Source organism: Trichoderma gamsii (genome assembly GCF_001481775.2).
Source record: "Trichoderma gamsii strain T6085 chromosome Unknown Scaffold_48.2, whole genome shotgun sequence".
In the NCBI taxonomy this organism is placed as follows: domain Eukaryota; kingdom Fungi; phylum Ascomycota; class Sordariomycetes; order Hypocreales; family Hypocreaceae; genus Trichoderma; species Trichoderma gamsii.
This window is the reverse complement of record NW_020171385.1, coordinates 203,536-227,436: the sequence shown is the minus strand read 5'-3', so window position 1 is coordinate 227,436 and position 23,901 is coordinate 203,536. Positions and strand designations below refer to the sequence as shown.

At 45.6% G+C, this 23,901-nt stretch overlaps 6 protein-coding genes across 6 annotated transcripts; 2 read left to right on the top strand and 4 right to left on the bottom strand.

Annotated features, from left to right (window-relative positions):
• Window positions 1-132: 132 nt before the first annotated feature.
• Window positions 133-2,135, bottom strand: TGAM01_v209612 (hypothetical protein; the record flags this gene model as incomplete). Its single annotated transcript, XM_018800892.2, has 2 exons — window positions 133-524; window positions 578-2,135. The coding sequence occupies 2 exons, from the start codon at window positions 2,133-2,135 to the stop codon at window positions 133-135; spliced, it is 1,950 nt and encodes a 649-aa protein (XP_018665724.2).
• Window positions 2,136-3,524: 1,389 nt separating this feature from the next.
• On the top strand, window positions 3,525-7,785 carry TGAM01_v209611 (hypothetical protein; the record flags this gene model as incomplete). Its single annotated transcript, XM_018800891.1, has 4 exons — window positions 3,525-3,746; window positions 3,814-5,087; window positions 5,967-6,058; window positions 6,107-7,785. 4 exons carry the CDS (start codon window positions 3,525-3,527, stop codon window positions 7,783-7,785), a joined length of 3,267 nt encoding a protein of 1,088 aa, XP_018665723.1.
• A 1,714-nt stretch (window positions 7,786-9,499) lies between these two features.
• Window positions 9,500-10,972, top strand: TGAM01_v209610 (hypothetical protein; the record flags this gene model as incomplete). The annotated part of the gene is made up of 1 exon (XM_018800890.1): window positions 9,500-10,972. One exon carries the CDS (start codon window positions 9,500-9,502, stop codon window positions 10,970-10,972), a length of 1,473 nt encoding a protein of 490 aa, XP_018665722.1.
• Window positions 10,973-14,680: 3,708 nt separating this feature from the next.
• On the bottom strand, window positions 14,681-18,163 carry TGAM01_v209609 (hypothetical protein; the record flags this gene model as incomplete). The annotated part of the gene is made up of 1 exon (XM_018800889.1): window positions 14,681-18,163. The coding sequence occupies one exon, from the start codon at window positions 18,161-18,163 to the stop codon at window positions 14,681-14,683; it is 3,483 nt and encodes a 1,160-aa protein (XP_018665721.1).
• A 1,377-nt stretch (window positions 18,164-19,540) lies between these two features.
• On the bottom strand, window positions 19,541-20,916 carry TGAM01_v209608 (argininosuccinate synthase; the record flags this gene model as incomplete). The annotated part of the gene is made up of 3 exons (XM_018800888.1): window positions 19,541-20,599; window positions 20,665-20,790; window positions 20,845-20,916. 3 exons carry the CDS (start codon window positions 20,914-20,916, stop codon window positions 19,541-19,543), a joined length of 1,257 nt encoding a protein of 418 aa, XP_018665720.1.
• Window positions 20,917-21,568: 652 nt separating this feature from the next.
• On the bottom strand, window positions 21,569-23,217 carry TGAM01_v209607 (aspartyl-tRNA synthetase; the record flags this gene model as incomplete). Its single annotated transcript, XM_018800887.1, has 4 exons — window positions 21,569-21,663; window positions 21,725-22,056; window positions 22,118-22,392; window positions 22,462-23,217. 4 exons carry the CDS (start codon window positions 23,215-23,217, stop codon window positions 21,569-21,571), a joined length of 1,458 nt encoding a protein of 485 aa, XP_018665719.1.
• Window positions 23,218-23,901: the final 684 nt, after the last annotated feature.

Sequence of the window (23,901 nt, the reverse complement as noted above, 5' to 3'; positions counted from 1 at the left end):
ATCTCGTTCTTTCATCAACATCTCCAAACATCGAGTCCCCCCCAGGGCCTGTAATAGACTCTGCTGAAATGAGTGATAATCTACATGTATTTCTGTAATACAATCATTGTCTTCAAAATAGCTAGCCTGATTCTATGTCTCATAATATACTGATGGTCTCAGCTCCCACCCCACACAACGCGATATTATTGGCTCATTTCCTCCTGTTGCACCTCCATAATACTTCACGAATGGCTGTATACCGCAGCACTGGCCGGCCTCGGGATAGATACGGGTTGTTATAACAACACGTTCGTTGATAAAGATTTCAAGTACACTAACGTCAAAGAAAATACGAATATCTAACGTCTCTTGGTACTTTTTGCCGGTACCGGGGTCGCGTGTAGTGAAAAGAGTATGTGGTGCAAATTCAGGGCTGTCATTTATACCACTTGTCTCATTGTGTCCTGGGTTGACACCATGCCGCTCCACCACTATGTATTCTTCATATGGTTGAAAGAAGATAGTTGTTTTGCTTAAGAGATCTTATTGTAGTTAGTTAACACGGTGATAAATTGCGTTTTCACTGGGATCTTACCATCAGAGTGATACAATATGACACCAATTTGCTCCGAAGTTGGTGGAACCGACAAGGAGATCTCTGCCTCAAAATGGCGTGCTTTGAGAGCTAGGAAGCCAAGTGTATTTTGAGTCTTCGAGTAGTCGAGACCATGGACCGTAGGTGCAGAAGACATGCCTAGCTCTGTCTGGCGTAAGACCGACAAGCGGGGATCAGGGAAAGAAGCAAGCGTGGTAACGCTATAAGAGTCATCAAGATTAGGGGCACAATGAAGCCAATCGAGACACCTCAAGTCCGAACGGCTAGCAGCGACCACATTCTTGATCTGTCTCATCTTGAGGATACGAGATAAGGATAACATGCCGCTCCACCCTTGTTTCTTTGCTAAGTGAGCAGGCAAATCTTCTTCAAGAATCCAGCCATGAACTACACGACTGTCTGTTACTGGATCGTAGAATGAATTTGCCGCATAGTACAGCCCATAGTCAAGGCGACCACCAAATCGAAACTCGAATTCCAGTGCTTGACTCTTAGCACTCCCTGTGGGTGTTTGTTCTGTTAATTTTGGCCGGCCGCAAAGCCAGTTCTGTATTTTATTTGACCTTTGCGCTTTGTTGGCCTTGTTGAACTGGCCTTTAGCATCTAAAAATGAAGGCGTCTCCGTTTCATAGGCGCCCTCTATACTCATCAACAGAATATCGTAGGAGTCGCCATCATTGTCTCGGAGTGTCATGAAATTGGTTACCTCAAAGTTGGTGCCAAAATCTGACAGCTTCTTTGAAGGGTTGAAATTCTGCCCTGGAGTGAATAACGTGCAAACAAAGCTCCATTGAGTAAGATCCCGTGCATTAATAGAGTAGAGAAAGACTGCGGGTGACTGATGGCGGATTCCCCCCGCAACAACTCCATACAGGTACTCTCCGCTGCTACGATCGAGGCATCGATCAATAGAGTCCCATGTTCCGATGAACGGGTCACGCCACCCTATCACGTCCAATCCTTTCGGGGGCCCTGGAACAATAGAAGATGGGTGGCGTTTCCAAGTTCGACCATGATCTCTGGATGTTGCCATGCGGATGAGCTCGCTGCCCTTCTCGTAAGGCAATGTCCAATGTATTGGTGAACGTTGGGCAGATGTATAGAAGGTTGTTATGGTGCCATCGTCTTGGCCGCTGGGGTTAGTTGGCCAAGTGCAACCTGTGAATACACCGCAAGGATCTTCAATTTCCGAGGGCTGCATCGAAGGCTCCCTAGAAACGACCCAGTGTACCTGATCTTGAGATGTTGCATGTCCCCAGGACATATTTCCCCATTCGCATCCAAATGGATTCCATTGGAAAGACATCTGATAGCATCGTCCTGACGGACTGTAACCTGGACCGCATGGATCATTGACCCAGTAACGGGGCGGCATTAAATGATATCTTGGTCTCCACCGATTGAAACTTTTCTGATCTGTAGTAGATCCGATACTCTGATTGTCAGAGTGTGCAGAGGAGTTTGAGACATGAGTGCGGCCCTTGGGGTTGGGACTTAGCACAGGTGTAGTGCGTATAGTGGCCACTAGGAGAGACATTTTTGACAGGGAATTCTCCCAGTGCCTTTGACCAGATTTAGGGGTATTTGGTGTCTTGATGAGTTATGAATATTACAAACAGATGTGGGTGAAAAGAGGTGATGCTAATCGAGTCGTCTTGTTGTAGAAGAGTCGTAACTACTCTATCAGTCCATAAGAGAGCAAGAGAAGAACAAGAGTTCAGCTTCCAGTAGTGGCGTCAAATGGATGGCGTCCTTATGCGACGTCTCTCTCTTTTACCCATATGAGACCTTGAATTCGCTGCTCGAACGGACAATTTTCGGCGAAAGGTAAGCTTTTTCAAGGCCGTCAGTATGGGGCAGAGTCAATAGCTTGTTTTGGTCTATTGTGTGGTTTAGTTTTAATGTCCACTACTTAAGCTAGCCACAAATATCCACATCTAAGCAACATTACAGTAGGACCCGCTGGTTTAGATGGTAAGTTCCAATAGAGTAGAGAAACGGAAAATCTGGGGTTGTCGATCTGTTTGGGGGAGTGGTGCTGGGGACCAATGCCCTCCACTGGTTTCTAAGGAGACTTTACACATGTAGTCTTCTGGCACTAACGGGTAGTTAAAGTGCATATTCTCCTGGGAGATCTTTTTGTGGAATACCAAACAAGAGGTTCAACTATGTAGCACTCCGGCTATCGATTGCTTCAAGCACGCATGAGCTCATAAACTCGTGTATACAAGGCGTAACTATAAATGAAAATGGATATTATGTTCGAAAGATTTAGGTGGCCCAAGCATGGCTCGTAAAAGTAAATGCTGTGCTAACTGCTGCAGTACCATCAATAGCTCGTATATGTACATGTAATGATATACCGTATCGATGGCGTTTGCTGGAAAATCGTTATGTACTTAGCATTTGTATTACGTACTGTGAGGAATTCCAACCTCGCCCGGTCTTCTTAAAGAACTCTCTATGAATGGTATTGCACCAATGGTATTTGATTTGCTTCCCAACTTTTTAAGTCTCGGTGAAACTCATTCAGACAGGATAGTCAAGTGCGGCGATTTTTCGGCGAAACTTGTCAGCCAATCAAGGTCCTGATCCTTGATCCCCGCGTCTCCGCCTTATGTACCCCAGAGAAAATTCCACATCTGGGGTCGCCGGTTCCAGTCGTGGCCTCCTGATATCAATCCGAGGTACGTGTATGTAGTCCGGAGGCTAGGTGAGACTCTCAGACATATATATACCGGTAAAGAATCCACACAGCTCGTCGAGATGCTCATTACAAACTCCAATCGTTGCTTTGGGTTTGCCTACCCCAGATCCAGAAGCGTCTAGCTCATTTCTTTGCTAATAACTGGCAAATTGTTCCTTGTGGCTGGAAACACTTGAGAACTGTTCCCAAACAGGAAACTGTTCCCAAGCAGGAAACACAATGGCTACCAACGAGAACACCCAGGCGACAGCCGAGCCCAAACTTGAGGTCTGTAACGTTGAGGAGATACCAGCTGCCGAAGTCTTGGCTCCTGGCGTGCGACCAGACGAGGGGGCGATTAATTTGATGCTCGTCTTGTCGTGTCTCGCGTTCGGTGCCTCATCTTTCTTATTCGGCTACGATGATAGGGTCATCTCACCTGTTGCCGCAACACCAGCCTTTGTAAGTTCCTAGCGTCAACAGTATATTTTCTCTTTCCAATGGAACTCAGAGTTGACTGGTTCTTTAGGTGCGGTTACTTCAAGGCCATGCCAGTCCTGGTAGTGACAACCTTTCCTTGACAGCACGCAATCAGGATCTAGTCTTCTCTGTCCCTCTGGTTGGATCAGTCATTGGCGGCCTGGCCACGACGCCCTTGACCAATCGCTTTGGCCGAAAGTGGACACTCATTGGATCCTACGTGTTTTCATTGTTGGGAGCCTTCTTGCAAGTATTCGCGCCAAACTTGGCCGCCTTCGCCATCGGCCGTTTCTGTAGTGCCTTTGTCATTGGAATAGCGCACACCATCGCACCGCTATATCTTTGCGAAGTTGTGCCTACATCGATGAGAGGCCGGAGCGTGCAGATCTACAATATCCTCAACATCTTTTCAGGCGTGATTGCCACGATTGTCTCAAACGCCACCCACGCCATCGACGGACCGAAGGCTTATCAAATTCCCCTGTCAATCGAAGCTGGCCTTCCTGTGCTGCTGTTCGTCCTGACTCTTGGTATTCCTGAGAGCCCTCAATGGCTCGTATCCAAGGGCCGTATGGAGGAGGCTAAGAGGAACCTACGACGCCTGCGCGGCTTTTCCGACGCTCAGTTAGAGGATGAGTTTCGCGTCATCGTTCTTTGCGAGGAAAACGAACGCGAGCTGTCATCCAACGTGCATTTCTGGGACTTATTCAATCGAGAAAACTTCAAGAGAACCATCACCGCGGGGTCGTTTTATTCGCTTAATCAGGTCTCAGGCGTGATCCTGTCGACGACGTATACTACCGTCTTCCTCAGTCAGTTGGGCGTGGGTAACGCGTTTGTTCTTACGATTATAGCCTCCCTCTGTAACCTCGCCGGAGCTATTGTTGCGCCCATGGTTCTCGATCTATACGGACGTCGCCCGACCGCATTGTGGGGGATGGTGCTTCTCTTCTGCCTCGACGCCGTAGCTGGAGCATTAGCTTTCTTCCCCGATAACAGGAACGCTCTGTTGGCAATCGCTGCGTTGGGATTCATCTTTAACTTTTTCTGGGCATTATCTTTCCTCTCTGTCTCAGTGCTGCTCCCGCCTGAGATCTCAACGCCGAAGCTGCGGTCTTACACCATGGCGTATACCGTGGCATGCTGCCAGATCACAGCTGTCATCACGACTTTTGCCGTGCCTCAGCTTACATCAGCAGATGCAGCCAACCTTGGTGCCAAGACCTATCTTGTCTTTGCGGGCTGTATGGCCTGTGTGATTGTCTGGAGTTACCTGCTTATGCCTGAGACGAAAGGCCGGACCTATGCCGAAATCGATGAAATGTACGACAAGAAAGTTCCTATGCGGAATTGGAGTACATATGAGACCTCAACTGAAGCAAAACAAGGCAACCTAATGGTTAAAAATACTATGGGAAAGCGGGTGAATACTGACGTATAACTATATTGATGTATAGAAGTTATAACAACAGCAGAGAAGGGATTTGATAAACATACCTAGTATAGTATCCAAGGAACCAAAACCCAAATGTCATTTTAATCTAATAATCCATCCGCGATTGGTAGATCGGTCCTGCGTTAATCCGGTCTGCCTGCAGCAAATATGTAGTCATTCACATCGTCCATGAGAGTCGCCTAGAATACTTCATTATGATTGGTAAATATTAGATGGAAAAAAGTTAAGGATAATAAGATAACTAAAACGTTATGCCCTATAGAGGACAATAAATTTGGCAACATCTTCTTACATGTAGTCGATAAAGCCCTCTCGGTATCGGGACGTTTGTACGTCAATTCCTACATAATATCAACCAACAAATGAAAAGCGCGGAAGCGTTGCACCAATAGTGACACCAACTTCCACTTCCCCGCAACCTGTTTTCGGCTACTAAGAGGCATTTTCCTTCAGCACGCGAAATTATGAGAGTTGTACTGCTGTATAACTATTTAATGTGACCCGGGTCATATTTACGGTCTTCAGAATCTGCCCTTCCCTCAACAACTGTTGAGTGGTCACGTGAATCTCCCTTCATCTACCAAACGCATTCCGTTTGCTTGAGTAGCTTTTCCATGAAACACACATACAATCAATCATTAGATTCATCAAAATCTCTGGAATACCAGCTATAGCTTCGCAGTTGGATATCAATTATTGAATATGGCTTCTATATTGGCCGAAATATCTATCTCTGATCTGGATAGTCCCCCGGCAAGCGATGCCACCATTACGGGGCTTCAACATATCGCGTCATACAACTGGCTTGAAGGATCTTTACCGACTATTTCGGTGCCAGGTAAGATATCTTCTCCGCCGCCTTGATGGTTATTTCTGACATTTGAAGGTGCTCCGCCTCTTTGGTCACCACCCCGAGTGGTTCCGAAGCTTACGCCTGATTCTGGCATGGTATATATCGACCAAAATGCGGCGCGCAGCCCCCGCTATCCTCTTGAGCCATTGTTCCGTGCTCTTCAGGCCGAGAACCCCGATTTCGAGCTCGGAGATATAGACCTAGTTACCGATAGGAACAATATCCGGAAACTCTTGCGCTTCGTTCAAGGGTCCTCCTCCGACAACTTTGAGATTCGAGTTGAGATTGCTGGTAACAAGACAGCAGTATTTACACGCGTGGAGGCCAAGACAAAAGACATAATCCAGGACTTCAGAGGGTTCGGCCATAACTTTGAGAAGGCGTATACGAAAGGAATCCCTGGAAGCACTGGCCATCACAGAATAATTCACTATCTTTTCGGCGGCATGAAATGTCTCATACGTCACGAGACCGATGGGTATATCGACAGCAAAGGTAATGCAGATAGCGTCCCAAAAGCAGCGTCCGTGGTTGATGGCGTATCGGATCTTCTGGGAGCTGTTTCCATTTCTGAAACCGGCAAATCCATCGGCAAGCAGCTAGTAACTGTGGTGAAAACTAAGACCAGGCCAGTGGATTTGGCATCGACTCTCGAGATCAAAACTCGAGCTGCGAGTCGGATGCTTGACATGGCCGACGTCACTCCTCAACTCTGGATCTCACAGACTCCGATCCTGGTCATTGGTTACCATCAATACCGCATGTTCAACAATGTCCAGAAGCGCAATGTTACGCAGGAAATTCATGATTGGGAAGCCGCCAACCAGACTGCTCTGCGGAAGTTGGCATTGCTGATCAAGAAGATCAGCGAAGTGGTGGGGCATAGCAGTGATCGCAATGCGACTGTAAAGTACAACGGCGGATCAAAATTGACAGTTACCACCGGCAAGCAAGAACGAGCGCTACCTGAGGACCTATACTTGCTTTGGGACGTAAAGAAACAGGGGACAGATGACGATATGATACAAGATCGCGGCAAAGCCATCGATGCCTCACATACGAAGTCATTAGAGTCGGTTCCCGCTCCGGGGCATATCCAGAGAGTCATGAGCGATATTGCAGGCTCTAAGCAGCCGTCAGGCGGCGTCCCAGCTTCGTTACCATCTCAGAACAAGATGCCTTTTTCCGACATTGTGGATTGCGCAGTGCAGGATGGATTGCGGCAGATCTTTCGCCGCATGTCGACGAGCCTCTCCGACTACCAATCTCTCTGCGAAACTCTTAAGTCTCGCGGCATTGATGTACTTGCAGGACGCCAACTACGTGACATCATGAAAGATCTGAGAAAAGGAAAGGACGATTGGGATCCGGATGAGAGACGAGAGATCAGAGGATTAAAAAGTCTGGCACGCGACTCCGCTTTTAGGCTCCTTTATATCTTTATCCTCAATTTGCATGAGTCAGGGGCCGGTGATCAAAATATGGCCTACAACGCAACCACATTCGTGGTCTCCCATCGTAGGATATTCAGATACAAAACCAGGAAGATGGTCCGACAAGCTTTTGAGATGCGGTTTTCCATCTCATACAATCAGCGGAAAGGTCTAGACAAGTGGCCCATCGATAATCCTTCTTATGGAAACTCAGAGGAGGAGGATGTAACCACTGAGGAAGAGGATGTCTATAGCTCTGATTGGTCATTTGAAAGCTAGAGACTGACTAACGTCTAACTGCCGATTTTACCTCTAGTGGCCTAAGATGGAAGGCGCATGAGGACTTGGATGGAACACTTCAGGTGTTGATCAAGGTTACCCAGCTTGTAAGTGGTGTTACTGCCTAAAGAACCAGGCATATCTCAGCCGAGTAGCCACCGTACCATGCTGTAATGAAAATTAAATCCAAGGTTCATTTTACTATGCAATAAAACAAATCGTTAATTGGGTGACTTTTATTTGTCCCTATTTTAATGTAAGAATTCTTAAGTATAACCTTAACTGGGATAGCAAGTAAGCCAGACTACTGAAGCGGGTAGTAAGGCAACAGACCGTCTGTTAGCGTTTTCTTATCCATTATTATTTATTTAATCGGCTTCCTATTACCCAGCTGAATAGGTATGCTGAATCGAATCTTGTACTATTTCTTCAACTTCCAAGACTTGCGCGAAAGTAGTTTGCCCAATCTCATCTAAGGTATCTTGATGCAGTAAGTCGTGCGATAAGTCTACTGCAGGCACATAAAGACGCCATGAATGAATAGATAGGGCTCTATTGCAGAGCTTCTAGGAATGAGAACTGCCGCGGAAAGCGGAGAGCAACACGATCCCAAAAACGCATGGAGTTGGGCGAGAGCCGGACAGGGTAGAACTTTTGAAATTGCTGATCGAGCCTCGCTAGGACTCTAGGCAGCCATGAAGGAATCTGCTTATGCCTCTCTACATACACACTATGCCATTTAAAGGCCTGGATTTTCATTAAACATTTCCTTTTAATTTATATTTGGTCAGGTGCTATCTACATGGACAAGGGTCAAACCAACATTTGGTATCATTGCTGGCCGTTTTGACACTTAGCGTGGTATTTCAGCTGATGGGGGCCGTACCATATTCGGAATTGCACCAGGTACCATATCATAATAAAAGAAAAAAACGAGTTTCGCGTCAGTTCTGGTGTCAGAATAGGATAATTGGTGCGCTATACGTGGAAATGATATGCATGTTCATGTGCATTGAACGTGGTGGAGGCCGCTTCATTGACATCGATGTTTGAGAGACATTGCTTGAAGACAAACTTTGGGAAACCAGAAAAGAGAATGCCAGAAATATTAGACACTCCAAGAGACAGAATGTTCAAAATCAATTAGAAGAATTATAATACAACTGGCGCGCGATGATGGAGCAGTACTTACAGCAAGTAGGCGATGCTGGCAGCCAATAACGGATAGGCCGTCGCAATCAGCACGGAAGTCCCGCCTTGCTATTATCCTAAAAATAACTTATCCCGCATGTGTTTTCTTGGAATGAGCTGCCTCTTTTCGATTAGTTACTCGGACTTGCTATATTCCGAGGAGGTTCAACCTATCATCAGTCGCAGTTCAATCCTTCATTGCAGGGGACATACGAACACGGTGCGGAATTGAGTGAACTAGCAGCCAACATGCATATCAGCAGCCAGTATGCATTCAACTCCTCGTTTACCGGGCACAGCTCCCTGTCTTTCTTATCATATATAGACAGGCGATACCCCCTCCTGATTCTCTTTTCAGAAACCGGTTACTATCAAATGTGATAATTTAAATTGTCTCGATATGGCAGCCGTAATGGACTCGCCAGTGTTCAGAGAAATTGCTATAATCCTTGAACACATCGATCCTTTCCCACATCCTGGCGAATCAAACTTCGAAAGATGTCGAGGCTTTAGAAAAGACAAAATGGGCCGCTGCAGAATCAGCCTGGCTCAAGAGCAGGATCGAATCGATAGCCTTTTGTCTCAATTCCGGAGCATGACCAAATGTGTCGACACCAAAGGCCTGCATGATGAAATGAAAACATTCATCACCCTGACACACTGCAAAAATCATCATCGCGATGAAGCTGTTAAAGCTTTCAATAGATGGAAAAGGCAACGGAAAGCAGCTACCTCAAATATACGACCAGTCACTCCGCCGAGGAGTGTGACATCACACGATGATTCATTCGAATCTGACTCTGATACCAACAGCATGTCATTTTCTAGTCTTGAGAGAGGCATTCCAGATTATGACAAGTCTATATTGGATTCTGACATTGAAGACAAAATACAGAGTTTAAATATCGCTACATCTGTGCGCCACGCTAGCACACAGACAATGGACAATGACATTAACGAAAGCGGAAGAGAAAAGTTTGATGAGATGCTCGGTGATGTCCATTTTCCTAAATTAGGGAAAGATTACAACCACGGAAAAATATCTCAAACAATGCAAGAGAGTTTTAGGGACATATCACAGGCCGGCATTCTCTATGTCCTTGAGCATACTAAGTTACCTGGCTTATTCAAGATTGGACGATCAAAGTATCCTCAAGATGTGAGACACAACCAGAATTGCTACAAAATTGAGACAGATGGTGTCCATGCGACGGAACCGTTCATTGGCTATGCGCAGGCTGAAAAACTTGCTCTTCAAATTCTACGGCATAAGAGGCTCTTGATTATTGAATGTATTCATTGCTCAAAAGCTCATCAGGAGTGGTTCCTGGCAACTAAGAAAGAGGTTGTCGATGTTGTTAAGCTAGCAGAGCGGTGGTTCAGTATACCCGCATACGCACTCCAAGGCGGTGTGTACAGATTAACCCCAAAGGCAGACGGTATACACAAGAAGCTATATCACTTTTCTGTGTCCAAAATGGATAAACTTATGAACGAAGTCTACGGATCCAAAGACGCTTTCCGCACATTGCCTGATGCGCCATCGACAGCTGCAACACGAGAATTAGGCGCTTCTGCTGAAAAAGCTGCTGAAAAAGCTGCTGAAAGAGAAGCTGAAAGAGCTGATGAAGAAGCAGTCCCGAGAATTTTAGTCGACGAAATTCTTGATACAACACCTCCCCAGAGATACAAGACGCGGGCTAAATCTCACGCGGCAAGAACTGGCGTCAAGGGAGAGAGTCCTTTGTTGGAAACGGAGGAAATATTTGCAATGCACCAGAGACGGTCGAGAGAGACGACGCCCGATGGGGATGGCAATTATAAACTTGTGACAGAGCTTGAAATGACGAGAACTATTTACACAAAAGTCTCGATATCGGAGCTTAACCAAGGCAGTGGAGTTTATGACTTTTCTAAACATGTTGTCTTTGGTTGCAATGGAGAGAAAGAGAGGCGTGCGGAGATCAAAGTCCAGGAAGTTGGAAAATCTGAATAGGAATACTATGTGAAATGAGCAAGCATAGTCTAAGAATAAGCCTTTGTAATTTAGTTCGAATTGTGTATGTATACTGTTGTAGTGCGTATATGTATCCTGAAAGCAGGACGGTTTGTTGACTTTTACTGTTCTTGGGTCGAGCATATACCACTAAACATTGTCTGTGTCGTCTGTATGTTCTTTGTAGCTCAAGAATAGGTCCAGGTTCGCGATCATGCCAGAGCCCTGAACTAGTAAGAGTACTTACCTTGTAATTAGGGAAATAATTCCTCGTGAGTGAACATTGTTTCGTTACGACAGCTTATCTGTTGATGTGGCCTGCGACTAGTGTCATAGAAACTTTTATCCGGATTGAAACTGAAAAGCTGCTGTAAAGACGCTTGTTTCTTCTAAGTTCGGACGTAAATACAACCCCAATTCATAGTTCTGCGTACTGTGCCCTTTCTACCTTCTTTTTACCTTCTTTCAAACCCCGGCTGTAGATGAGTGTTTGAGCCCTCGTCTGAGCATTGTAGTGCCTCGAAAAAAAGGCCGGTGGGTTTTTGTCACAACTGAAGTGAAATAGCGCCATTATTTACTAAGCGGAGCAACCAGCTAACTTGCTTTAGTTAGTATGAACAAAGGCCCACTGGCCAGTTTTTCGAGATAATCATGATTCTCAGCTTACCTTGTGCATCCTAGAGTTTTCTGCTGATTTTCAGAGTTATGCTCCTAAGATCAACACTAAGACCAGTATAACGCAATTTCTTTCATTTTATTTGTTCTTTAAACAACTCAAAAAAATCTGAAGCCGTCCGGCAATAGCGACCTATTTGGCTAACAGATCCTCCATTTCCCTAACCTTCAGTCTGGGAATACCACTTTGCACTCAATTGGAGGTATTCAAGCAGATGAAATGATTACAAACAAGATCTGACAGACGATTCAAGAAAGATATGGAAACCTCAGACTCGAAGATGAGTTTTATACAGCTAATTGAGAAAGGTCACGTCTCGATAAACTGATAAACTGGAAACTAGAATGGATTGGAGACATTTTATCAGAAGGATAAAGTTTGTTGCAGAGCAATTAAAGATCTGGGAATATGTTGACCCAGAGTGGTCGAAGGAGAACACACTTTCGGAAAAGGAAGACGAAGTTAACGTTGAAGAGATTTATGACATCAGTAAAAAGTTCTTTGAGAAGGAGTTCGCAGCTACTCTAGCTAAAGATGATCCCGAGATGCGGGACTTACTATTCAAGATCATACTGGAAAATCAGTTGGAGACAAAGATGTATCAGCAAAGAAAGAGAAGGTTCAAGTACGGAAAAACGAAGGAAGACATTCAATGGCTAGCACTGGCTATCTTAGATGCAGTTGGTCCACTATGGAGGCAAGCAATACTTTACAAGACCTCTCCCAGACAGATATTACACTCTTGAAAGATTAGCAGCACAGAGTCATGGCGAAGATATCAGAGGAGCCCGTGATCGTTTCTGGGAAGTCGTCACTCGAAGGAATATCCAGAATTGGACTGCCTTGGCTAACGACTTCTATTTGGCCTACGAGAATGCATTGAGCTTAAGGTGTCCGATATTACGGAGGAAGTAGCTGCCAGAGAGTTTCTTGGAACGATTCGAAGGGACCACCAATTGGACTGGAGCATGGGAAAACGTCTATACCAACTGAAAAAGAAAGAGATCGCTGTACTCAACGATGGAAATTTCATCATGCGCCTCGTTCAAGCATTTCATACTAGCATAGCGGATTTGGAAGCATAGACTCAAAGAATCCAAAGCAAGGCGATAGCTACGAAAGAAAGTGACGAATAAGATGACTGCCGATCACGATCGCGCCACCGGTCAAGTGACCGAGCTCGATTTAAATCGACAGATCAATCGCGAAAAAAGTCAAATGAAGTTCGAAAACGGCAAAGACCGAAAAGATGTTTGGGTTGCCGCAAAGTTCATCAAAATCAATGATGAAACAAAATGGTGGATTTCGTGTTGGAATTTCCAGGCGATATATGGCAAAGAGATAGCGCCCTCCAATGCGACTCCAGGAAAATATGTGAGAGACCAACTAAAGAAGTATTTTGATTTTGAGAATAGGAAAGAAGAAAATAAAGCTGCTCTGAAATGGATCGAGGAGAAGCAAAAGTCAGGAACTGGGTCAGATAATTAGAGAGAAATTTTTCCACTTCCCCCCATAGCCTGTTCGCTAGTTATGAGCTCGGTATTTCCGTCAAGCTGCGTTTGGAGCTTCCACCCAGAAAAGAGTCTTGTATTCAAGATACCAAACTCTTGACAATTGCTGTATGATAACCCCATTATTGAGTCGAAGTCTGAAGCCAGCACACACAGAGAAGCGATGAGCTGTTGGTTAAACTGAGTGTAATCGACCAGGAGTTAATGAGAGGCGAACTCCAGCGATCCAGTCCAGCAGTTTAGTGGTAGATGCTTGAATGCAAAGAGTATATTTGGCGGAACAAGAGTCTTTTTTTTTTTTCACAGCGATACAACTCTTGCAGCTGAAGATGCCTCTTCCCTTTTGCCAATGGTCTCGCCAACTGCATATACTCTCCTTATAAACTGCAACGACACAATGGCTAAAAAAAAGGTTGATCCCTTAGAAATCTGCCTGGCATGTCACACACTTATTGTGGAATAGCTAGGATCAAGCTATTAGCAATTCTATCTCAATTGCATTCAAAATGTTACAAAACGCAAGATTGCGCGGTAGCATTCCAGCAAGCAGAGGGTGGCAGTGGTGCGTACAAAGTCTAAGGAAAGTTCTCTAAATCTAGCCGAAGTCATAGGCACAATACAGACCACAATCAAATACTTGACGTCAGCAAAGCACTAGGCAAGAACTAAGCAAAACCTCCAACCGCAATTAAAGATAAATAACTATATTGGCTCTAATTATATGTAGACACATGAAGGGGGGATTCCACTTGATTAAGAGGTGCAAATCAGCCCCGCTACTGAAGGTGTATTTATGCTTTTCCATAGCATTGGAAGGCATCACGCACTAATAGGTAGAAAGGGGGGGATCTTTTTCTTTAGAATGTCACACCGTGCACTGTTTCAAATACTTGTGCGAAATACCATGCTGTTTAACTATCTTATTCTATCTTGACTGCTCAAGCATTTAAACTATTCTCTCATAACCATGTTGTCTTGCCATAGTGGCTGCTGTATCCCCATTTCTATCCATAAAGCGTGGATCTGCACCGGCTTCCATTAAAATAGCCATAACCCACTCGTGACCTCTACCAGACGGCCAAAGGATAGGCGATCTCCCAGCAATTATCACTAAGTTAATTTTTACGTCGGTCTTTTGCGCTAGAACTTCAACGACTGCTTCGTGTCCATTTTTTGCAGCGATGTATAAAGGTCTTTCTCCCATGGATATTCTTTATATCTGGGTTGATTTCTTTATGCATTGGCTGTTTAATATGATCAACATCTCTATCCTTTGCTACGTTGTAGAATCTTGAGATGGAGTGCTATCTATCCCAATCAAAGCAAATAATATTCACCTAGGATAAAAGGCTCAAAACTAAATTCTAACCACACGTTTCCGCAGCCCTAACAACCTCTTCCGTGATAGCAATTAGGCGATCTCCCTGTCGGTTAAAAAGTAACGTCATTACTTCTTCGCCAACTATTTCATTTCCCGCAGCAGCTTTAAAGTACTTCTTCTGTGATAATGATCCGGTCTCCTCACCAATTCAATAATAACTCCATTATCTCCTTGCCACTTAGTTCATTTCTTGCTGCAGCTTTAATGACTTTTTCTGTAATAAGCATCTGACCTCCTTTTTGTTCAAAGAGTAATGTAATTATCTCCTTGCCGCGTGTCTCGTTCTTGGCTGCAGCTTCAATAATTTCTTCCGTAATAATCATCTGGCCTCCTCGCTGGTCAAGAAGTAATTTTATTACTTCATTACCACTCCATCTATTCTTTACCGCAGACTTAATGATATCCTCCGTAATAGTAATATGGTCTGCTCGTCGGTCAAAGAGTAATGCCATCATCTCCTTGCTATGTTGATTTTCTACTGCAGCCTGAATAACACCCTCTGTGATAGTAATATGGTCACCTCGCCGGTCAAGGAGTAATGCCATTATTCCCTTACTGAATTCATTTCCTGCCGCAGCCTTAACAACCTCTTCTGTAATTGCAATCTGGTCTCCTCGCCGGTCAAGGAGTAATGCCATTATCTCCTTGCCATGCCAATGTCTTGCCGCAGCTTTAACAATATCCTCTGTAAAATGGTCTCCTCGTCGGTCAAGGAGCAATGATATCATTGGATTGCTGTTTGAGTTTCTTGCTGCAGCCTTGAAAATGTTTTCTGTGATTGTAATTTGGTCTCCTCGCTGATCAAGGAGTAATGCCATTACTTTCTGACCATTCCAGTTTCCTGCTGCAGCCTTAACAATGTCTTCTGTAATTTCGATCTGGTCTCCTCGCCGGTCAAGAAGTAATGCCATTATTTCCGCGCCTTTCGAATTACTTGCCGCAGCCTTAATAACGTCTTCTGTAATTGTGATCTGGTCTCCTCTTTGATCAAGAAGTAATGCCATTATTTCCGCGCCTTCCGAATTACTTGCCGCAGCCTTAATAACGTCTTCTGTAATTGTGATCTGGTCTCCTCTTTGATCAAGAAGTAATGCCATTATTTTCGCGCCTTTCAAGTTACTTGCAGCAGCCTTAAGAACGTCTTCTGTGATTGTGATCTGGTCTCCTCGTCGATTAAGGAGTAATGCCATCACTTCTTCGTCGAAGCCTGTAGTAATAGTATGCATAATCTCTTCTGTGATCGTGATGGGATCTCTTTGCTGCTTAAGGAGTAATGACATTATTTGTTTGCCATTCCACGAATTATCTACCGCAGCCTGAACGATCTTATTTGTTATGACGACCTTGTCTCCTAGTTTTTCAAGTAGAAGCTCAATGATAGGTTTATACCCATTCTTGACAGCCAGATATAATGGCGTGTTGCCATTCTTATCCTTCGAGTTAGGATCAACTCTACCTTTGTCGAGCAGGAGCTTAACGATTCCCGCATGGCCCTTCTCCGCAGCGGACAAAAGTAGCGCCATGCTCATGTCTTCCTCCGAATCGATGTTGATTCCTCTCTTAAGAAGTAGATTAACAATGTGTTCGTGTCCGTTGCAAACGGCGTAAAAAGATGGCGTCCCTCCAATGCTATCCCTTGTATCGACGCGGGCTCCTGCTTCAAGTAATAGTTCGGCGATAGCAGCATGCCCATTTAAAACGGCGTAGGATAGTGGTGTTAGATTGTGTCTATCCACCGAGTCTACCTGTGCTCCTGCTTTAAAGAGTATCTCAAGACCCTTCCAGTGGCTCCTAACGCCCTCAATTAGGAGCTTAACAGCGACGTAATAACCATTTCCTGCAGCCCAAGATAGAGCTGACCGCTTGTATGTGCCATCCCGAGAATTCACGTCGGTGCTATCCAATATAAGCAGGAGCTTCATCACTGTCGTAAGTCCAAAATAGGATGCAATCATGAGAGCGGTAAAATTCTGCGGGAAATCTGTGTTCGTGCTCCTCCAATAGATTCTAAGCCAAGTCAGGCAGCGACTTGAGGTCCCATCGCAGAGCTTTGATATTAATTGACTTAGTGAATTCTTGACATCGATATGCGATTCGCGGACGTGAGTGGTCCAATGCTTAGCAGAGTAGTCCAGGAAGACACGTTGGTCATTGTGCTGGAAATTCATTGTTTTTCCTTTAGGAGATTGGGCCCCAAACTCTGCGAAGAGTAAATGCCAGATGCAGATCTCGGCGAGAATGCGGTGGGATTCTTGCGGCCACAGTGAGTGTTTCCATTTGGTAATTGCCTGATTGCGTTTCGAAACATTCGATGGCTTGGTTTGGACCAAAAATTCCTTCGCTGTTTGGTGAAGCAGATAGACCCTTGAGTCAATGACCGCTATGAAGAGGCCGCAGAGATCTCGCACGTTCTCTCGGAATCGCTCTTCTGACTTGAGGTTAAGGTCGTCATACGACTGATGGTGGCTTCTCAACGTCAACGCTAAGTTCATCTCACTCAGGGTTAAGGGCCGCGCGGCTGAAACCACAATATGCAGCAGCTTCTTAGCCTCTTCAAAATTGCGGCTTCTGGATAGAATTCTTTCGTATGCTTCTTCAACCGTGTTGGGAAGGTGGGAAGTAATTCTGACTATTCCGCTTTTGTCGAGATCGAGGTCTTGCTCAATCAAGTCCAGAGTGAGATGCACCCACAGATACGTTCGGTTGGGGACCCGCATAAGTTCTCGTAATAGAATGCCTTGCTCGTCACTCCCAAGCTTCAGCTTTTCTCCAACAACCCGGACTCGAGCCCGAATGAAAATATCGATTTCTAGGGATATCTTTACCATCTCATCATCACTCTCCCCGCTTAGATGAATCACAGCCAACTCTGGAATGTCCGGAGGTCGGAAACCATGCTGAATACTAACATAGGGCCGGCTAGTTAATAGAAACTTCAAATTAAAGCTTCTTCCAGTGTTATAAAGCGTTTGTAAGGCCCGAGCGAGCTGGGATCTTCCGTGGTCTTCGCATTCGTCGATTGCATCTAGGAGACATATGATTTCGCCAGCGTTCCTGTCCTCAGCTACACTAAGAAGGGCGCTCCAAAGCTTTCCAAATGAGCTAGTAATCTCTTCTCCATAGACTTCAAATTGTTCGAGAACAGCCTCAGAGAGCAGGACGCGTTTTTGCTTGAAAAGTTGGTATAAGATACAGCAGAGAGCACTGACGACATTTTTCTGATCTTCAAAGTCGTCCTTAAAGAAGAAGTAGCATATTGTTCTAGATGCTGTGCTTTGCAATACTGAATCAATCAGGTGCTTTGATAGGACTGACTTTCCACATCCGGGATCTGCAGATACCCAAAGTGTTGTTGACTGTTTGCTTTCTTGCCACTCCTGAAAGAGCTTGTGAGCTACGAACCACTCACAGGTTCCTCGAGTCCGATCTGGATTTCGGTCTTTCCGATCTTCGTACGGTGATTTATAAAGCCTTCTCAGGATCTCTATTTCTCTCTCTCGACGTTGTCGGTCGGCATGGGCCGCATTGTTCACGGTCCAAAGTGGCTCAGGGGACGTAAGATTGCCTTGAACGACGATAGCATTGGGACCGAATGTGTTGCCGGAAATGACGCGACTATCCATTGCGTTCGAGATCTTTTTTGTTACGATTGATTGCAAAGATATCAATATCGGGTGGGGATTTGAAGACGACGGGCTGCGCCTACCGAGCAATGTGAGGCTGAATGGGTCACGGGATCTGTAGGTTCGCGAATGGTAGCTGAGTATCCAAATCCGCCATTAACATTTCGGTGACAGGGATTCTTTTGTCAGCGTAACTTCAACATTTAGAAGGACAGCAAAAACCGAGCGCTGCAGACGTGCGTTGGATGCACAGGGTCTAAAGTTATTATGAGGAGGAATAGTAGTAATAGCATTCTCCAAGGCGAGGGTTGCTACTACAGAGAGTTCAATGCTCGACTCCGTATAAAGTACCTACACATTCTAGTATGTCGCATCTCAACGAACATTAAGTCACGAGATCAGGGAAACAGAATTGGTCAGGCACTGTTGGGCACCAACCCGATTTTCTATGTAGGTATTGAGAAACATCCAAGTCTTTGACATGTACTGAGATGAGAAACAGTACTCCACTCCCTTTATTATGAGATAATTGGGATATTGCGCTCCTACTGTTGCTTGTATTGGGATGCTCTTACAAGTAATATTCTTCTTCTACCATGTACGCCTCAAGCAGTTTAGAAAGAAATGGATGATTTTTTTTTTTGGCTCAAATTAGCTGCCGTAAGTCATAGTGTGGAGGGGTTATAGCCAATCCTTCACGCGGGTGGCGTTGCCTCACCAAGCCAGCCAGGCCAAATATCAAGGTCGTACCTAGGTACCTACAAACTAAATATACTTACATCTCATACGAGCGTAATAAAAGCGACTTTGAGACCCTATCTTCTCCCCCATAGATTAGCTATTAACCGGCAGACTAGTAGTTGAGTGGATTATCATCAGCGAACACCAGCTATTGTACGTTTTTTTCGTTGTATTCTGTCTTATTGCACAGACCAGCCCGTTTGTGGCATGCTTTTGTTTCGGCCTCATTGTGACTACCGTTGCAGACCTCGAGTCGAAGTTCATACGATTACGAACAATGGATTATTCAAGATCCCGCCAAGCTCTTTTTTAAGGCAGAGTCAGATGATTGGTCTCCCCTAGAGTTCTTCTGGGCGCATATGATTCGACAGTCAGGAGATCTTCGCTATCTATCGAAATCATATCATAGGATCAACAGACCTTTAAACAGCAAATATCAGAAATAAAGAGGCGTTCTTTACCAAAAAGCATAGATCTACCATCCTTGGGGTATGGGCTACCATTGGCGATCAGTATGGTTTATGGCTGTTTCAGTTCAGTCGGTTCTAATCTACAATTGTGTGGGAATAGCATGTCATCTTGATTTCCATCTCAGCATAAATTTTAATGAAGATGCTATCTATGTGACAATATCCGCTAGGACCTCTTGGCTAAGCTCTGTCCCTTGTCTTCCATAGCTTTTCCGTACTTCTTGAGTCGGATCGCGTTGACGCTGACAAATCCAGTTGTGTCCTTTGGCGAGAAGTCACCAATCTCATCCATGGAGCTTTCGCTTGCATCATAAAGTTTGGCGGTATTAGACCAACGCCCAAGAACGGTGAAGGAACCCTTGTACGCTCGGCATCTCACTGAGCCATTCACATCCTCTTGCGAAGCAATTATGCTCTTGGTCAGGAATGCGCGCTCGGGCGAGAAGTAGAGGCCATTGTACAGCAGCTTTGCGTAGTTAAAAGTAACAAATTGGTCACGAAGAGCGCGAACTTCGCGATCCAGTACAAGACCTTCCAAGTCAACGTGCGCCGCTCGCAACATGGTCAGACCAGGTGTCTCGTAGCAGCCACGAGACTTCAATCCAATGAAGCGATTCTCGACAATGTCAAGACGGCCGACACCGTTTCTACGCGCAATGGCGTTGGCAGTCAGGAACAGGTCAACGGAATCCGTGACAACTTTTTTTTCACCCTCATACTCGAGTTTGACTGGGAGGCCTTTCTCAAAGGTGACGGTGAAGTCTTCAGGCTGATGAGGGGCTTCTCTCGGATCTACAGTCAATTGCCACATATCATCAGGAGGACTGGTATTCGGGTCTTCCAAGATACCAGCCTCATAGCTGTAGTGGGCCAGGTTCTCGTCCATGCTCCATGGCTTGCTCTTGGTGCTCCTGACGGGAATGTCCATTGCCTTGGCGTAGTCGAGCAGGTCGTTGCGGCCTTTGAACTTGTCGTAGAACACGGGATCACGCCAGGGCGCAATGACGGTGATGGAGGGTTGGAGAGCGTAGAAGGCGAGCTCGAATCGAATCTGATCGTTGCCCTTGCCCGTGCATCCGTGAGACACGGCGAAACAGCCCTCTTTTTGCGCAATGGCAATCTGTGCGCGAGCCGTCACGGGACGAGCGAGCGAAGTACCGAGGAGGTAGACATTCTCGTAGATGGCGTTGCATTGGATTGCGGGGAAGCACTGCTCTTCGATGAACTACACGAGGGCGTCAGTAATGGCTCTTAAGTTTCGTGGAGACTTCCTCGTGGTGGAGTGCATACCTCTCTGCGAAGATCCTCAATGTAGACCTTGCTGGCGCCAATCTTCAGCGCCTTCTCCCTGACGGCGTCAAAGTCCTCTTCCTGGCCAATTTTCGCCGTAAAGGTGATGACTTCATATCCTTCTTCCTAGACAACGTCTCAGTCGATGGATCAAACACAAAGGCCATGGCAATGACTCACCAACAAATACTTCAAGATGCAGCTCGTGTCTAAGCCGCCAGAGTAAGCGAGGCAGACCTTTTGTTTCGCCATCTTCAATCAAAATTGGTAGCGCTCGTGGTCCGGAGATTACTGGTGGTGCTTGTGAGAAGAGAATGAACGACTCCGAGAAACGGCACAAGTGAGGGGAATGAGAGTGCACGGTTGATCAGGAACTTCTTGAGCAAACGAATTGAAAACGAGGTGGGTCTTGTTACGGTCATGACGTATCATTGTTCATTGTCTGTTGGTTGCACACTATTTTGTTAATCCGCCAGTTGGTTGCCGCCTGCATGTGCGTGTAGCTTGGAGCAGGCGGCATAACCAAAAGCTGAGTGGTGAATTGATGGAATGCGGGCCATATTCTAGCCGGATTACGCTACACATGGCAAAAGGAATACTCCGTAGGATTGCACAAGCTGCGACGGTCCGCCGTGCCGTTACATCAAGACGGCAAAGGATTAGCCTATTAATGGTAATTGTCAATGGTAATCATGTAACGGAACAGTTGTGTATAAGGGATCACGGTATGGAGAAATGGTTGTAGCACATGCGCAACCACAGAATTTATGAAAGCGGCACATTTCCCTAGAAAAATGACTTAGGATTAAGCCAATCGATAACTTTTTATATTGGTTCAAGCTTAGTTTATTTTGATGTCTATTTAGATAGCTGGAAACCATTAATGATGATTCTGTTAGCACTCTCACGGCGCCAGCCTATATGCATCGCGCGGGAAAAGAACAGTCTCGCGAACATCAACCAAACCCAGATATCCCTGAACAAGACGATTCAGTCCAACTATTAGATGCGTCAGTACTGCAAATTATACAATTGAAAACTGGGGTAAGTGACAACTTACGCCCAAAACCGCCCCATGGCGGCATCCCAATCTCGTGCGCTTCGGTATATGGCCGCCACCCGGGACAATCTGGATCGATGGGATGCGCGCGATTCGTAAAGGCTGATCTCACTTCTTTATAGGAGTGAAGCAGTTGGCATCCCGTGACAATTTCTTGCCCACGCAGAATGATGTCGAATGAATTCGTCGTCGCATCATCCTGTCCCAATGAAGAGACATTGCATGGACGAAGGTGGGTTGGAAAGTGAGTTATTATGAATATATCAGTAGGTGAGTCCAGAGGCGACTTGTCGCTCGCAAGAAGCTCTCCTAGCGATGCTTCTTCCTCTCTCCTGAATTAGCGTTTAGTGATAATGTCCAACTTTAGCAAGGTTTGTCGCGATGAGTACATACGTAAGGTCTTCCTCGGCGTTCGCCACTCTGCTGAGGTGATCACGAAGGATAGCTTTAGCTTCATCAAATCGTACGCGCGGAAGCTTGCCGTTCTTATCCAAGCCCAGCTTGAAGCTTCCAGCAGCAGGATACAGCCTTTGCGCAGCTGCTGTGAGTTTGGCATACTTGTCGTCTTCTTGCAAGGACCGCAAAAGGAACACCAAGAGACTGTCTGCGAGCTCAAGAATCTCGGTCCAATCATTCTTCAGCGCAAACACGAGCTCAAGCATTGTAAACTAGACTTATATGTAAGCATTTCCTGAGGAGATCGTGTATATTCGGATTCATAAGGAAGGGTATCAGACCTCTGTCAGATGTCTTCCATCACTCTTGGGTTCTCGACGAAAGACGGTATGAATATCGTAGACACGTTCAAGATCTGCAGCGAGCGCCATTCCTAGATGCACCTCGCCGGTTGGTGCCAACATCGCTTGCCTGCCAAGATAATCGAGATAGAAGTGATCTTCCTCCTCAGCGGGGAACTCATAGCCCACGAATGCCGGCGTCGGAATGTAGTGAAAATCGTGGATTGCCATATACTTGACGGCCAATTGATGCACTGCCGAGAAGAGTTTGAAGATTGAGGCCGTGGCCGCAACCCGAGCGTCCAAAAGTCTGTGGTCGAGCCTTGTGTCTAAAAGAAGTATCCGCTCATTCAGCGAAGGCAGAGTCTCTCCAGGAGCTCCATGTAGCTTGAGGTTACTTGGGAGATTGGCCGTTGCTTCGGACAATATGTCCAGTGAAGATATCTGAGTAATAAATAAGGTCTCTGAGGTTGCATTGTCGGGCGCGGTTATAACGCACGAGATGCGAACAAGCGATTCGGGTGTTAGGCATTGAGCTGTGGTAAAAATGGCGGAGTCCGCGCAGCCTGTACTCTTCAACTCGGATTGGAAGAATTGGCCATTTCTTCTTAAAAGAAAAGCAATTGAGCCGCTGTTTTCATCGACAGAGATATTGTGGACACGAGCAGTAAAGGCGATGCCTTCATTTTGCCCAGTCTTGTTCGAATCACTGCCCGAAGTCTGAAGGTTGTTTGCTGGTAGCTCGTCTGCACCCATATCCGATTATGAACACAGTTATTCTTCCAATTTGGCTGATCTAAAGACTAAGATTATTGTCGAGCCTTAACGGACCTCGTTTTCTAGAGACGTGAGTTAAGGAAAAAAGAGGTTGCTTGGCACTGGAATGGACCTAAGATGTCATGTGCAATTTTGCCTTGATCAAATTTGAATGCAAGAATCTTGAAAGATATTCGGCGTAATAAGCCCCTACTTTTACTAATAGAAGGACGCGATGGCATAAGTAAGACACCAGAAATCTAGAACTGTTTCATTTCCCTTTTATGTTTTTATTATGTAAAAATAATGACACCCTACTCATTACAAGTAAGATTTAAATTTATGTTAATAAAAGTTATTTTCAAGACTTTAAGGCTGGTAGCGGTGGAAGATTGTGATATTAATTGCAGGTACATGTGGCAATGGTGTGCTGAGACAGAAGGATTCGGAGGATCAAAAATTCTCTGCCGTGTAAATAAGAAATACCAAGCAAAGACCAACGGCCCTCGCCACCCGCATTCCCGCGATCCTCCAAGCCATCGTTCTTACATGCATCATGCATGTACCTGTAAGTAGCAGTACATGAACATGCCAAGTTTGATGATGGCTTCCGTGCATGCAGCATAAGGGTTTGCGCCATCCCCAGTCTCCATAAGCTCATTCTTATTTCTGAAGAGTCATCTC